The 15,739-nt window shown below is 43.4% G+C and overlaps 1 protein-coding gene across 9 annotated transcripts in view; it reads left to right on the forward strand.

Annotated features, from left to right (window-relative positions):
- LOC125242680 (pyruvate kinase-like) overlaps positions 1-13,614 on the forward strand; it is a 33,559-nt gene extending 19,945 nt beyond the window's left edge. For 4 of the 9 annotated variants that reach the window (XM_048151538.1, XM_048151539.1, XM_048151544.1 and 1 more), the window contains exons 2-11: positions 2,394-2,526; positions 2,886-3,109; positions 3,974-4,196; positions 4,737-4,843; positions 7,256-7,402; positions 8,759-8,860; positions 9,287-9,532; positions 10,398-10,620; positions 12,445-12,601; positions 13,374-13,614. In XM_048151538.1, coding sequence (XP_048007495.1) covers positions 2,394-2,526; positions 2,886-3,109; positions 3,974-4,196; positions 4,737-4,843; positions 7,256-7,402; positions 8,759-8,860; positions 9,287-9,532; positions 10,398-10,620; positions 12,445-12,601; positions 13,374-13,386 — 1,575 coding nt within the window. In that variant the 3' untranslated portion in view covers positions 13,387-13,614. Of the gene's footprint in view, positions 1-2,393; positions 2,527-2,885; positions 3,110-3,973; positions 4,197-4,736; positions 4,844-7,255; positions 7,403-7,426; positions 7,552-8,758; positions 8,861-9,286; positions 9,533-10,397; positions 10,621-10,661; positions 11,336-11,794; positions 12,032-12,444; positions 12,602-12,718; positions 12,751-13,373 lie in introns of those variants that run through there. The other 5 variants (XM_048151536.1, XM_048151537.1, XM_048151535.1 and 2 more) reach the window with 5 other exon arrangements.
- Positions 13,615-15,739: the final 2,125 nt, after the last annotated feature.

Raw genomic sequence — 15,739 nt, forward strand, 5'->3', positions numbered from 1 at the left:
GTTATGTACATTTTATAACTTGATAAGTGTAAATGGTTCAAAAATTTCGTGCAGTAAGTAAAAAAGTAAAAAGTAAGTATTATTAAACAGAAAAACTATGGGTCTTATTTGATGCAGGTATGAAATAAGGCCCATTCCGCCCATGTGTCCACATGTTCACAACCTTCGATACCCAAGAAGTAGCGCTTCGGAAATAGAGATGGATCGGATATATAATCTTCAAAGATGAGCTATCAACAGCGCCAGTATTTGAGTGGTGGCCTCAGAGTGGAAGGCGACCCCGCAAACGCCCAGTACTTATGATACACAATACACATAAACACAATACATTATAATATTTATTGCCCCGTAGGACAGCAGGCTACCCCACACTACTTTAATTAAGTACCTAATTTTGTCCCTTTAAACTTAATATGAAATAAAGTCTGCCTATCTTGACCACATTGACCTTGACGCACTGCTTGTTAAGACTTGAACCCCTCTAATTTAGAGTGCCACATCCTAAATGCATAGTCCTGAATAAATGTGTTTTAGACGACAGACCGTAGTATAAATACGTATCACAAAAATTGATGATTGAATTCATGAACACAATGTTTACACAAAGTTATAAAACTTAAGAAGCGAGCGATGGGCCTTATTTAGAGAAGTAACTATTTAGGGCAGTTTTTGATTCTATGTCTGCGAAGAAAATATACAAAACGGCATGATTGATAAAACTTAGAAGAAATATAAGCACTGGGCCTTATTAAGGGCAGGTACTGGTACCTGAACAAACTATGTATTACTAAATAAGGCCCATCGTTTTTTTAAATATTTTAAAACATGACTTAAATTATTAATATTATGTCTGTTTTTATTGTGTGTAAATAAGTACATATAATATGACTAATATAACTACTTACCTAATTGGTGTTCGGCAGAATAGTAATAAATAAACAATGATGACCGAATACCAAATTTTCGGCAAAATGGCTGAAAAGACCGAATACCAAATAGTTGCCTAATATTCGTGGAATCTATCGTAAAATACAGCATAACTTTATAATTGTTACTAGTAAACCAATGACGACAAAAGTTATGCATGTATAAAATAAACCTATACCTGTATGCAATTGTTACGTACCTATACTTATAAAAATATGGACTTAGTATTTCCACAGAATATATAATACAGATTCAAACTTTCGCGATTTTTACACATATTTAAAATTGCAAACGGGACTTAATCGCGTATTTACTATGTTTTAAACACTAACCTCCGACGTTTCAAGGACGGCATTGTCCCCGTGGTCTCGGAGCAGACTGGTCTTTTTTGGACCACCAATTTTAAATATTAACATATAATAGTACGTATTTCTAACTAAAAAGTTCGTCAAACACGGTATGTCGATATTTTGACGTAGTATATCGATAACTTTTCACATCACTAGATTATCGACATTAGATGTCGAGTATTTCCCATCACTTTATTTCAGTGTACGTATATAAAAACTTAGCCCCGCCCCTAAATTTGGTGCGATAGGGACAACTGCAGCTCAGGCGCGAAATCCCGCGTAAAAACTGCAAAAATCGAGGTTCCGCTCTCGACTGTTTCCTCCTCCAAAACTTAACCAATCGATACGAAATTTGGAAATCAGAATGACAAGGAAATTATATATTGATAATAAAAGTCTCTGTTGAAAAAACCATTGATCTAGCTTCAAAAACCAGAGAGGAAACAGGCGAGAGCGTTTGTATGGAGAAATGAGGGGTATCGTAGCGTCTTAACATCTTATAAACCTCATGATACTAAGACTTAGGTAGGGCGAATAAACTTTTTGACTGACTCAAATCTGTCCTCACAATTACTTCGTTCGAAAATTTCACCCTTAAATAAATAATGGATTTAATTTACTGGCGTATGTTAAAACATTCCAGGTCCTTACTATTGAACCCAATAAACGGTAACTTTGTTCATTAGAAGTTCGATTTCTGGGTAATATCAGAGACGTTTCGAGTTAAGACACTCAAAACTGTCGGTCAAAAAGTTGATTCGCTTAGTAGTAACAGTAACTTCAAGTCAATTTACGTCATGCGTCTACATGTATCAAACACGCTCGTTTAGATCAACAGTTAGATATATAAATAACTTTATTTGTATCCACAACACAACATATTAAGGCTTACAATAAACAGGAAACAAAGAAATGTGAGTACACCGCTTAGCTAACCAAAGAAAAAAGAAGCAAAATTATTAAGAAACATGTGTCGCGGTACAAAAGGCGCTGGCTCAGCGTTGTGATGTGGCAAGCCACATCGCTGATATTCTGCCAGTATCTTAGAAAAAAGTAATTAAATCAGTTGGAACTAATGAACCAACCGTATCTACAACCTCAAGTTTTTGTTGCCAGGCGGGGTCTCCAAACAAGCTCGGTCAGCAGCTGGCGGCTGCCGACGTCGGCTCACACCTGCAGCACATCTGTGCTCTGGATATCGACTCTAAGGCCTCCTATGTGCGCCTGTCCGGAATCATCTGTACTATTGGTAAGCTTCTTCTCCTGAGAAATTGATTATTAGTACCTGGCTACCGTCGAAGATCGATTAACTAACGATCTTTGTTAAATTTGTGTCAATCTTCAAGGCCAAACAATTAGTTTACGACACATTAGGGCCTGTTGCATCAACCACAATTAACAGAGACGTCAATGTCACTCAGCCGAAGTCAAACAAGTGCAACCGACCCCAAGTCAATTTTGGTGGCAAAAATGTGGCCTGAACTGTCTGACGTTCATGAAATCCTAATCAACAAAGGGACGGCCTATAAAGCCTAATATGTCAGTCTCCATTGGCTATAACATCTTAATCAAAAATTACAATACCTATCTAAAACACTTCTTCCCCAGGGCCGGCCTCCCGTGATGTCTCCATGCTGGAAAAGATGATGGAGACTGGCATGAACGTGGCCCGCATGAACTTCTCTCACGGCTCCCACGAGTACCACGCGGAAACCATCGCCAACTGCAGACAAGCCGAGAAGAACTACAGCGAGAAAATCGGCTTCCCATTCTCGCTCGCTATCGCGCTTGATACCAAGGGACCTGAGATCAGAACTGGACTTTTGGAGGGTGTAAGTATTGATGCATTTCTAAGAAGACTATAATATGTTGTTTGATTTCTCTCAGCTCCCACGAGTACCATGCGAAAACCATCGCCAACTGTAGGCAGACCGAGAAGAACTACAGCGAGGAAACCGGCTTCCCATTCTCGCTATTAATCGTGCTTGACACCAAGGGCAAGGGGCCTGAGATTAGAACTGGCCTTTTGGAGGGTGTAAGTATTGATGCATTTCTAAGCAGACTACGATATGCCATGTGAACTCTCAAAACTTTAAAGAGTACCATGCGGAAACCAACTGTAGGCAGGCCGAGAAGAACTACAGCGAGAAAATCAGCTTCCCATTCTCGCTCGCTATCGCGCTTGACACCAAGGAGCCTGAGATCAGAACTGGACTTTTGGAGGGTGTAAGCATTCATATATTAATTTGACAAGAGTCTTAAATTGACGGGGAATACTACACTTATAAACTGGGATTATGGATGTTCATTCTTCCTCGCTAGTGCTATGGAAACTAACAATCTCTAGACCAAAGCTGAATTTTATAATATGATACTGATGATACTCTTAATGTCAAAGAGCTGAAGTGTGGTTAGAACCGGTTACAGGTTTTTTGGGATTTGGGATTTATAATTGCATTTAGGCTTACCGCAGTAAGTCTAAATGCAATTATAGAAAGAGATAAAAAGGGGGGTAGAAAGAGACAAAAAGTAGCATATGACGCACTTCACCACTTCACCTATCTCCATAAAAAAAACCATCAATTAGTCGCTTCGTTTTGCGGTGAAAGACGGACAAACAAACAGAGACACACTTTTTCCCATTTATAATATTAGTATGAATTACGCCAGGCTGCTAATTTTTATTTTTATTTCAGGGCGGCTCAGCCGAAGTAGAACTAAAGAAAGGCGAGACCATCAAGCTCTCCATCGACCCCGCCCTCGCCGAGAAGGGCAACGCCAGTGCCGTGTTCATCGACTACAAGAATATCATCAACGTCGTCAAGCCTGGCAACCGCATCTTCATCGATGATGGCCTCATCTCTGTCATCTGCCAGTCCGTAGCTGCTGATGGACTGGTCTGCAGTATTGAGAATGGAGGTGAGTTGTAATAGGATGTGTAGTGTTATAACTAGATGAAAAAGTCAATGTAGGTAACTTGTGAAAACAGCAGGTTCACATCACTCCACGTCCGCTTTTCGAGGTAGTTTTAAATATCAGACAACCAAGAGCTGGAACAATATTCCCCTCCATTACAGACTTATCACCATAATACTTTTAAGATAACCTTTTTACAAACTCGAATTAAACTTATGTAATGTGATATAATAAAAAAAAATAAAAAAAAAACGCCGACATAGTGGACTGATTATCATAAAACAGGGCTAAGAACACTCCGGACTATTTCAGCTTTCAAACAAAAAAAACCAAATCAAAATCTTTCATCCGTTCGGGAGCTATGATGCCATAGACAGACACGTCAAACTTATAACACCCCGTCGTTTTTGCGTCGGGGGTTAAAAAACTATGTCGTAAAGTGGGCGCCATTTGTAATTTCCGAGCCTATGGTCTATTTGTGTTGTGAATCGATGTGTTTAGGTGGGAAATGAGTGAAATATTTACTATTTTCCTCTCTTCCAGGTATGCTGGGCTCGAGGAAGGGAGTGAACCTGCCCGGCCTCCCCGTGGACCTGCCCGCCGTGTCCGAGAAGGACAAGTCGGACCTCCTCTTCGGCGTAGAACAAGGCGTGAGTATCACACTTCGTCACACACGTTCGTGTCAAATCACCAAAGAGCGGAATTCTTCATAGCAAAAATCAAATTGTCAAAGAGATTGACCTAACTGTTTTATCGACTTATCGATGTTACGGAATAATATCGCATTAGGTATCCATAATCAACTTAAAAGATTATTCTGTAACATTTGACCTTTTTGATAAGCAACTTGCATCTCTATATTAAAGTAAATCATGTCATCAATCATTTCATCTTATAAATGCATCTACAATGAAAAAAGGAGTAATTTGAAAGGTGACAATGTTGAAAAAATAATGACTATTTTCTTTTACTACAGGGACGATGAAGAAAACATATTAGGTACAGATTTAGATTTCAACTCTGTTATTTTGAATGAAGATTAGTTACCTACTCTTAGCAATATTTGTTTTTAATTTTTCATGATAAGTTTCGTATAGAAAATTTAAAATAAAAGTATTTTCTGTTTTATTCTTTGCTATTATACTAAAATACAGTGGCGGTCAGCTAATTAGGGACACCGTTAATTTGTTTGTATGTAATTATATCCAAAAGCCTGATTTCATTACTTTAACTTTGTTTCATTAAGTGACAAATATTTATCGACAAGTCGATAAAACAGTTAGGTAAATCCCTTTGACAGTTTGATTTTTGCTATGAAGAATTCCGCTCTTTGGAAATCACCTTTTCATACAAACATACTTTTAACGTGATCTCTTTCTAGGAGAGTGGTATGCAATGTTTTTTTATTAGGGGGCTTTTTTATGGGCAGATTTACACAAGTAAAATGCATTTTTACTATGGTGCTGCCATATCACACACTATTTGAAGGATCGGTGGCGGGCCGGATACAATGCTTTCGCAGGCCGGACATGGCCCGCGGGCCGTACTTGGCCCACCAGTGCTCTATTAACCTTTCAAGACCCGCCGGCTCCCCAGGGAGCCAGCTTAAAAAATTAAATGACACCTTTATTAATTTTGGCATAATTCAAAATTGAGTGTTTATTTTTGACGTATGGGCCTCGAAGGTCAAATAACAATTTTTGGATATAAAGCAGAGGCCGTCCTTTTTCCTCCTAAGTTAACAAACGCGACTGTCGTTATAGGTAAACAAGTTGATTCAACAATAAATACAGAATATTTCCACCCTTATCACAGATTAGATAGTGATTTTTGACAACCCTTAATAATTGAAAGGGATAGTGCCATGCATTAGATAGGGATAACACTATTCGATGCTGAACTGCTGTCAAACTTTGGTTTTTAACCCCCGACGCAAAAACGAAGAGGTGTTATAAGTTTGACGTGTCTGTCTGTCTGTCTGTTCGTCTGTCTGTCTGTCTGTTTGTCTGTCTGTCTGTGTGTGTGTCTGTCTGTGGCATCGTAGCTCCCGAACGGATGAACCGATTTAGGTTTAGTTTTTTTTTGTCTGAAAGATGAGTTAGTCGGGAGTGTTCTTAGCCATGTTTCATGAAAATCGGTCTACTATGTCGCAGTCGGGGGTTTTTTCAAAATTTTAATTTTGTGGTTATGTAGGAAGTGTCAATACTGTACGCAAGTACTATTATTTATTTCTTGACCCTACTGTCTACGGCGCACAGTTTTGGAACCACCGAAGATAATAATATCAGCCGATAAACAACAAGCCACGCATACCGCATTTTTATTTACAACTACTCATCTTCATACCACGCATAGACGACATGCTATATCTGACGATTGTGTAATCTATATCTACAGATAAACAAAGTCAATATATTATATTGTACGTAAATATATTGTCTTTACGTAAAGAAAGCATGCTGACATGTGAGTGATATCATTTAAATTGAAGGCCAATGACCTTGATAGGCATTATGAATTGCGTGATCGAATTGTACCCATTGACATTAAGTATTATGATATTTTGAACTTTAATGAGCTACTTTTGAAATCGGTACATTACTTTAATTTTTTTTTCGCTTGTGCCATTATTGTTACTTAATTAATCCTTCGCTACATACCAGGAGGTTTTTTATAATAACTCAGATTTCTGAGAGAATCCGGAACAAAGTTGGTATGGATTTGCATCCACATATTGCACGCCGACGACAGTAACAATGAAACACTTGTTTAAACTTTTACTTATTACAACATATACATGCGAATAGTTAATGTATCCCGTTGTAATTCATTCATGTTTAAATTGAAAGCCACCGGTTTTGAATTTCCCGCACCTATATCGTTTATTTACGATATAGGCGAGGGAAATGGATGTCAAAACATAATCAAATTTTTTTCATATATTTTAGGTATAGGTAGGTAGTATGTAGGTAGGTGGTATAGGTAGGTGGTAGTATAAGTTTCTCTATGGTTTAGTAGTTCTCTGCGTCTCCAAACACTAAATTTTATTTATCTTCATGCAGGTCGATATGATCTTCGCCTCTTTCATCCGCAACGGTGCTGCCCTGGCCGAGATCCGAGGCATCCTGGGCGACAAGGGCAAGAACATCAAGATCATCTCCAAGATCGAGAACCACCAGGGCATGGTCAACCTCGACGAGATCATCGCCGTGAGTATATACTCATATTCATACTCATCCGCAACGGTGCCGCGCTGACCGAGATCCGAGGCATCCTGGGCGACAAGGGCAAGAACATCAAGATCATCTCCAAGATCGAGAACCACCAGGGCATGGTCAACCTCGACGAGATCATCGCCGTGAGTATATACTCATATTCATACTCATCCGCATCAACGTCAGTTGAGATCCGCGCCATACTCGGTGAGAATCCAATAGAAAATCCAAAAGAAATAAGGTTTGTTAGAATCTGAGACGTGATTCTGTCGCTATTTTTCAATATGAAGGGCTTGTAGTTGTAATACATCTTCAATTCTAATTTATGATTTTGTGTTGTTAACAAGCATTTAGTAGTAGAAGCGCTGGTGACCTAGCGGTAAGAGCGTGCGACTTTCAATCCAGAGGTCGCGGGTCCGAACCCCGGCTCGTACTAATGAGTTTTTCGGAACTTATGTGCGAAATGTCATTTGATATTTGCCAGTCGCTTTTCGGTGAAAGAAAACATTGTGAGGAAACCGGACTAATTCCAATAAGGCCTAGTTACCCTTTGGGTTGGAAGGTCAGATGGCAGTCGCTTTCGTAAAACAAGTGCCTACGCCAAACCTTGGGATTAGTTGTCACAGCGGACCCCAGGCTCCTATGAGCCGCGGCAAATGCCGGGATAACGCAAGGAGGATGATGATGAATAAGCATTTAGTCTCAACAAGGCAAGGCAATCTCGACAAGGCTTTCTGAACACATACGTAGTATGAAGGGCCGGGACAGCCACAGCTCTGCGGTGACAGAACAGGTATTGGATTCGGACACGACGCACTATGTAAGATTTGATAGGGTAACCGTACTGGCGCGAGAAAAGTTCTTCGTTCAGCGGAAAATACGGGAAGCTATAGAAATTAGTCATCATCCCAATTTCAATCGTGACAGTGGTTGGTCGGTGCCACCTAGTTGGAAAACAGTTCTAGGCACTACGTCAGTCCCCAGTGTAAACGCACCCTTAACAAGTGACGTAATAAGTGTTGTGTGCAATCCTGCTTTTGACAAAAGTAACATAGTGGGTAGCTCCGATCTCTGTACGGTGACGTCGCCCGCGCCGCCTCGCCCCCCTGCGCCCGTCCTCAGCAGCCGCGCGCACCGAGCAAGCGCCCGCAGTATGCGTCGCCGAGAGACATGTAAAGGCGGGGTCGCTACTCTTGAGAAAGGTTCTCGAAATTGGACCGAAGCATGTCGAACGCTATATCGACTTAATACGTGAGTAACCCGCTTAAAATATTTTTAAATAAGCTTTTAGTCATTTTGATTCTCACTATAAAGTTTACAGTCTAATTTAGAGGTATATTTTTGTTCTAGGCTTCTGACGGTATCATGGTTGCCCGTGGCGACCTCGGTATCGAGATCCCCCCTGAAAAGGTGTTCCTCGCACAGAAGACCATGATCGCCAGGTGCAACAGGGTAAGTCGGCGTTTTACTAAACAAACTTGTGTTTAGGATGTTAGCCTTCCAAAAGTCTTCAAATGACTCAGTAGTTGAAGGTCATGAGATAAGGCCTCTATTAATAATATTATAACTTCGCGAAATAGTAAGGGCCCTCACTAGGCGTCTCGCGAGCGTCGGCGTCGGGCCAACTGTATGGCAAAGCCCGACTTTTTCCGTACAGTTGTCCCGACGCCGACGCTCACGAGACCCCTAGTGAGAGGGGGCCCTAAATTTCAACCCACCGAAAGGACGATCTCGAGGTGTTTTAAAAAAATGCTTCAAGCGTATCCTCTCTGATATAATAGTTTGGGACGTCGCCACTATTATTTTCAGATATTCACAATGCATCTCTGATTTTTAACCACCATTGTCTTTTGCTAAGTAATTCTTTGATCTCCCCAGGTGGGCAAGCCCGTGATCTGCGCCACCCAGATGCTGGAGTCCATGGTGAAGAAGCCCCGCCCCACCCGCGCCGAGACCTCCGACGTCGCCAACGCCATCCTAGATGGCGCTGACTGCGTCATGCTGTCCGGAGAGACTGCCAAGGGAGACTACCCTCTTGAGTGTGTGCTGACGATGGCTAACATCTCTAAGGAAGCTGAGGCTGCTATTTGGCATAAGCAGCTCTTCTCCGAGCTGGTTGCTCAGGTAAGAACCTTTTGTCTCTCTTTCTTCGTTGTGCCCATACACTTAGTTTTATTGACTTCCGACGTTGCCAACGCCATCTTAGATGGCGCTGACTGTGTCATGCCATCTGGAGAGACTGCCAAGGGAGGTGGCGATATTAGCCAGTAAGCTGAAGCTACCATGTTGCATTGTCTTCTGCCTTTCTTTCTGCTGAGTTTTTTGACTTCTGACGTCTGACTGCGTCGTGCTGTCCGGAGAAACTGCCAAAGGAGACTACCCGTTTGAGTGTGTGCTGACGATGGCTAACATCTCTAAGGAGGCTGAGGCTGCTATTTGGCATAAGCAGCTCTTCTCCGAGCTGGTTGCTCAGGTAAGAGTCTTCTGCCTTTCTTTCTCTGTCTTTCTACTGTTTTTTTGACTTCTGACCTTACCAACGCCATCCTAGACGGAGCTGACTGCCTCATGCTGTCTGGAAAGACTGCCAAGGGAGACTTTTCCTGAAGTGTGTGCTGACAATGGCTAATATTAGCAAAGCAAGTAAGCTGAAGCTGCCACCTTGCATAAACAACTTTTCTCGGAATTTGTCATTCGGCTTAGTGTACATTTATTTTACAATTTATGGTGTTTTACTTCGGCGAAGCTTTATCGAATCCGGACGTAACCTACGTCATTCAACGCGGCGCTGACTGCGTCATGTTGTCAGGTGAAATTGCCATCTTTCCGGGGTGAAAACTAGAGCCAGGCTGAACTCTTGAGTATATCTACAAAGTAACTTCGTCATTAATTCATTTGTCGATATTGGGTATTACATATCTTCCAGCTATGACAGTCTCTACATAGAGCGTTTTGCAAAAAAAAACCTACTAATTATGGTATACCTTTCCAGGTGTCAGCCCCGATCGACCCCGCGCACTCCGTGGCCATCGCGGCCGTGGAGGCGTCCACCAAGTGCCTCGCGTCCGCCATCGTCGTCATCACCACCAGCGGCCGCTCCGCGCACCTGCTCAGCAAGTACCGCCCGCGCTGTCCCATCATCGCCGTCACCAGGCAACCGCAGACCGCGAGGCAGGCGCATCTGTACCGCGGCGTGCTGCCTATTGTCTACCAGGGTGGGTGTAGCTAGAGTGTAGTGAGTGTCTCTGCTCAGCAAGTACTGTCCGCGCTGTCCCATCATCGCCGTCACCAGGCAACCGCAGACCGCGAGGCAGGCGCATCTGTACCGCGGCGTGCTGCCTATTGTCTACCAGGGTGGGTGTAGCTAGAGTGTAGTGAGTGTCTCTGCTCAGCAAGTACTGTCCGCGCTGTCCCATCATCGCCGTCACCAGGCAACCGCAGACCGCGAGGCAGGCGCATCTGTACCGCGGCGTGCTGCCTATTGTCTACCAGGGTGGGTGTAGCTAGAGTGTAGTGAGTGTCTCTGCTCAGCAAGTACTGTCCGCGCTGTCCCATCATCGCCGTCACCAGGCAACCGCAGACCGCGAGGCAGGCGCATCTGTACCGCGGCGTGCTGCCTATTGTCTACCAGGGTGGGTGTAGCTAGAGTGTAGTGAGTGTCTCTGCTCAGCAAGTACTGTCCGCGCTGTCCCATCATCGCCGTCACCAGGCAACCGCAGACCGCGAGGCAGGCGCATCTGTACCGCGGCGTGCTGCCTATTGTCTACCAGGGTGGGTGTAGCTAGAGTGTAGTGAGTGTCTCTGCTCAGCAAGTACTGTCCGCGCTGTCCCATCATCGCCGTCACCAGGCAACCGCAGACCGCGAGGCAGGCGCATCTGTACCGCGGCGTGCTGCCTATTGTCTACCAGGGTGGGTGTAGCTAGAGTGTAGTGAGTGTCTCTGCTCAGCAAGTACTGTCCGCGCTGTCCCATCATCGCCGTCACCAGGCAACCGTGACCGCGAGGCAGGCGCATCTGTACCGCGGCGTGCTGCCTATTGTCACCAGGGTGGGTGTAGCAGAGTAGTGAGTGTCTCTGTCTCAGCAAGTACTGTCCGCGCTGTCCCATCATCGCCGTCACCAGGCAACCGCAGACCGCGAGGCCGCTGTACCGCGGCGTGCTGCAGGCGCATCTGTACCGCGGCGTGCTGCCCATATTGTCTACCAGGGTGGGTGTAGCTAGAGAGTGTAGTGAGTGTCTCTGCTCAGCAAGTACTGTCCGCGCTGTCCCATCATCGCCGTCACCAGGCAACCGCAGACCGCGAGGCAGGCGCATCTGTACCGCGGCGTGCTGCCTATTGTCTACCAGGGTGGGTGTAGCTAGAGTGTAGTGAGTGTCTCTGCTCAGCAAGTACCGCCCGCGCTGTCCCATCATCGCCGTCACCAGGCAACCGCAGACCGCGAGGCAGGCGCATCTGTACCGCGGCGTGCTGCCTATTGTCTACCAGGGTGGGTGTAGCTAGAGTGTAGTGAGTGTCTCTGCTCAGCAAGTACCGCCCGCGCTGTCCCATCATCGCCGTCACCAGGCAACCGCAGACCGCGAGGCAGGCGCATCTGTACCGCGGCGTGCTGCCTATTGTCTACCAGGGTGGGTGTAGCTAGAGTTTAGCCAGTGTCCACCTTAAACCTAAACAAATTCATATTTTACCGGGTGAAATACGTGTACCAATTGTACCAGGTTAAAAAAGTGTACCAGTATTTGCAAGTGTACCAGAGTGTAGGGTTTGCAAGTGTACCGACGCGTAGCAAGTGTACCGTGTTGTAAAAAAGGTGGATGTAACGAGTGAACCTTAGTAAATGTATCAAGTGTACTAGGCTAAATACAGTCAACCAAACCCTAGGCCTCTCTACAACCATGTTAAAATGACAAGCAGTAAGAGAGATCTTACAATCTGATTTATAACGTCACTATGACATAGTTCTACAGTGGTTTCAATTGGTTGACTGTTCCACTGTTGACTATTGAAAACAAATAACCTAATCTAAAATATTTAATTCCAGCCCCGGCGGCGAGCAACTGGCTGCAAGACGTGGACGACCGCGTGCAGACCGGCGTGAAGTTCGGCCGCGCGCGGGGCTTCATCAACACCGGCGACCTCATCGTCGTCGTCACCGGCTGGAAGCAGGGCTCCGGCTTCACCAACACCATGCGCGTCGTGTCAGTATCCCACTAGTGTTGCTATCCCTTTCTACTCGCTGTGGCGTGAAGTTCGGCCGCGCGCGGGGCTTCATCAACACCGGCGACCTCATCGTCGTCGTCACCGGCTGGAAGCAGGGCTCCGGCTTCACCAACACCATGCGCGTCGTGTCAGTATCCCACTAGTGTTGCTATCCCTTTCTACTCGCTGTGGCGTGAAGTTCGGCCGCGCGCGGGCTTCATCAACACCGGCGACCTCATCGTCGTCGTCACCGGCTGAAGCAGGGCTCAAGCCAACACCATGCGCGTCGTGTCAGTATCCCACTAGTGTTGCTATCCCTTTCTACTCGCTGTGGCGTGAGCTCTGGCTTCGTCGTGTCACCGTGGATCTACCATCACCATTTCAGTTCCCACTAGTGTTGCTATCCCTTTCTACTCGCTGTGGCGTGAAGTTCGGCTGAGAGAGAACAGGCGATCTTATTGTTGTCACCGGCTAGAATAAATAGGGTTCCGGCTTCATAAACACCATGAGCGTCGTGTCAGAGTCTCATTAGTGTTACTATCCCTTTCACTCGTGCTGTGACCATGCAAGAGCGAAGAGCAAGCCACTGGCTAGAAGTAGAGCTCTGGCTTCGGTGTCAGTATCTAGCATCCCTTTCATTCAGTTAGCTGATGAGTTAAGTAACCCCTTGAGTATCCTTGATGTCAGTGTTGTCGTTTAAGTTTAACTCTAAGAACACAATATAAAGTTTTTTTTATATAAACTTTATAATGTTTTTCTTTTTTGTTACAGGCATGTGGAGTAAATTCAAGAATACTACAAAAAAATCCAAAATATACATATATGCTAAGTATTAGTACAGCGATCAGACGCGCTACTAGTGATAAAAAAACGGATATCTGTAAACATGTTTCTCGTATATATAATTATACAATTAGTGTTAGGATAATGTTTATTTATTGTGAATACATCGCAAGAGTATTGTTGCATGTTTGCGTACGCTGAATAAAGTTTTAAACATGTATCTATGTTACAGTTTGTTTTATTATTGTACTATCAGTTGCAAAAGTGCATGGAGAAATTATGAATGAATTCATTGATAAATTCGCCATGCACTTCTGCAACTGATAGTACCTAAGGTACCAGTGCTCGACACGCTAATGCCTAATAGATGACACCCTTCTGTCACATTTATTGGCAATGAGTTGGCAAAATCAAAGAGGATTGAGTATTATAGAGAGTTACTGTCGAAGTAAAATGTGTAATCATAGTGCATAGACTGCCATCTCTTGACACAGGCTGAAAACTTTTGAACCTCAGTTTTGACAATTCGGCCCATATTCTTAGCTTGATATGTGTCAAAATGTCAAATATTAATATTAGCGCCATCTAGCTGAGCGTACCCCAAAGGTGTAATGCCATCTAGGCCACCGTACCTTTTTCTGTATGGTACTGAGGTACGTTTTTTCTTTGTCTTAAATGTAAGTTATATATGTCTTTGCTTAAAATGAAAGTGGCATCTACTGGTACCCTGTTCAGCACTGGTAATTTTACCTTACCTTCCCTTACCTATTGCTCCTTATTGAAATGATGGTCCACCACCAATATTGCACTTTATTGGATATCATAATCTGAGGCGCTAAATTATCCAGTTCTAAAAAACAGATTAGTTCCTATGATTCTTATGACAGGTGAAGAAATATATGGGTAGATTTTCTTAATCTTAAACAATGTAATACGAGTATCAAAGGGAAACGTTGTAAGTAGGATCAAACTTCTTGCAGTAACAGATCACTTACGCGATTTCGGAAGGTCCGCTCATCCCTGACTGACCCATTGACCATTATATTGAATAGAATTAGATACCAAGATTTAGGTTTCGTGAAGTACAGGAACTGATCACTGCGGACCCCGAAAAACATGCTACGGTTCCCTTCAGGGATTCTCAAAATGAGGTTCAAAACAACTAAAAATCTGTGTTTTTAGTCGCTGTGCATTGTCTGCCATCTCTCGGCACAGTATTAACATTTTTAGAACATTAGTTTTGATAACGCGACCCATATTATACTTTACCTATATGTCTTAAAAGTGTTAAATATAATCAGTGTCGCCATCTAACCGACTATCAACCAAAGGTTGCACTTGGGTTGCGCCACATGAATAAGTATTCTTGGTGTTTCTCAGTAAGGTAGGTACATTTCTTTCAAAGTATTTACAGGGGCGGCTCACTCCGCGATCCTTTCGCCGCGGTACAAGTATATGCCGGCGGTCGCGAGTTCGCGGCCCATTCAGTGGCGACGACCTTCGCGCGGCGCAATAGAATTCAATGTCGTCTGCACGCGTTCGATCCGTTTGTTAATGTAGGTAAGAATTTAGAATGGCGGCGTTTTGTGAACATCAAAGGAGCCTTCTGTACTTGTACTATTATATATTCTGTGGTATTTATAAGATTGAACTACTTCTCAATAGATGTCGCCACTAAACTATGATAATACAAAATCAAAATTATTTTAACTTCCCGGAACTTGTCTTGTAGGTAGGTATTTTACTCCATTACATAAAAACTCGAACGATCATTGCGTATAAACATATATCAGGTATGTCGATAAGAAGCCCTAATTAGTATTTGATATGTATTGTATTTTTAATTGGAACATTACCTGAATATCATCCTACTAGTCATTACTTTGCAGGCATCCATAGGTTACGGTGACCGCTTTCCGTCAGGCGGACCGTATGCTTGTTTGCCACCACCGTAGTATTAAAAAAAGCAATGGAAATAAGAAATTCAAGCTAATGTCAACTACTCGTCGCTAGATGTCGTTACTAGGTAGTTTGTAGTGGTGTGGAATTCTTTACCGGAAAGGATTCCATGATATGGCTTATAAATAAATATTATCAATACTCTAAATATATGTAGTTGGACATTTGAATGCACGACTAATATTTAAGTTACTTAACAGTTCGGTTCTTTGAATGTTTTTGACACTGGCACATACATACGTTTTGTACCTATGTCGAATTTTATTTCATACTCATTTATACATACCTACCTAGGTACAATTTTCATTTTAGTTGAAAAGCATAGTGCCTATACCTATTAGTCTCGCAATCTATAGACTTATACTTTCCTATAAAAGTACCTACAGTAATTTTGC

Source organism: Leguminivora glycinivorella, chromosome 3 (genome assembly GCF_023078275.1).
Source record: "Leguminivora glycinivorella isolate SPB_JAAS2020 chromosome 3, LegGlyc_1.1, whole genome shotgun sequence".
NCBI classification, from domain to species: Eukaryota; Metazoa; Arthropoda; class Insecta; order Lepidoptera; family Tortricidae; genus Leguminivora; species Leguminivora glycinivorella.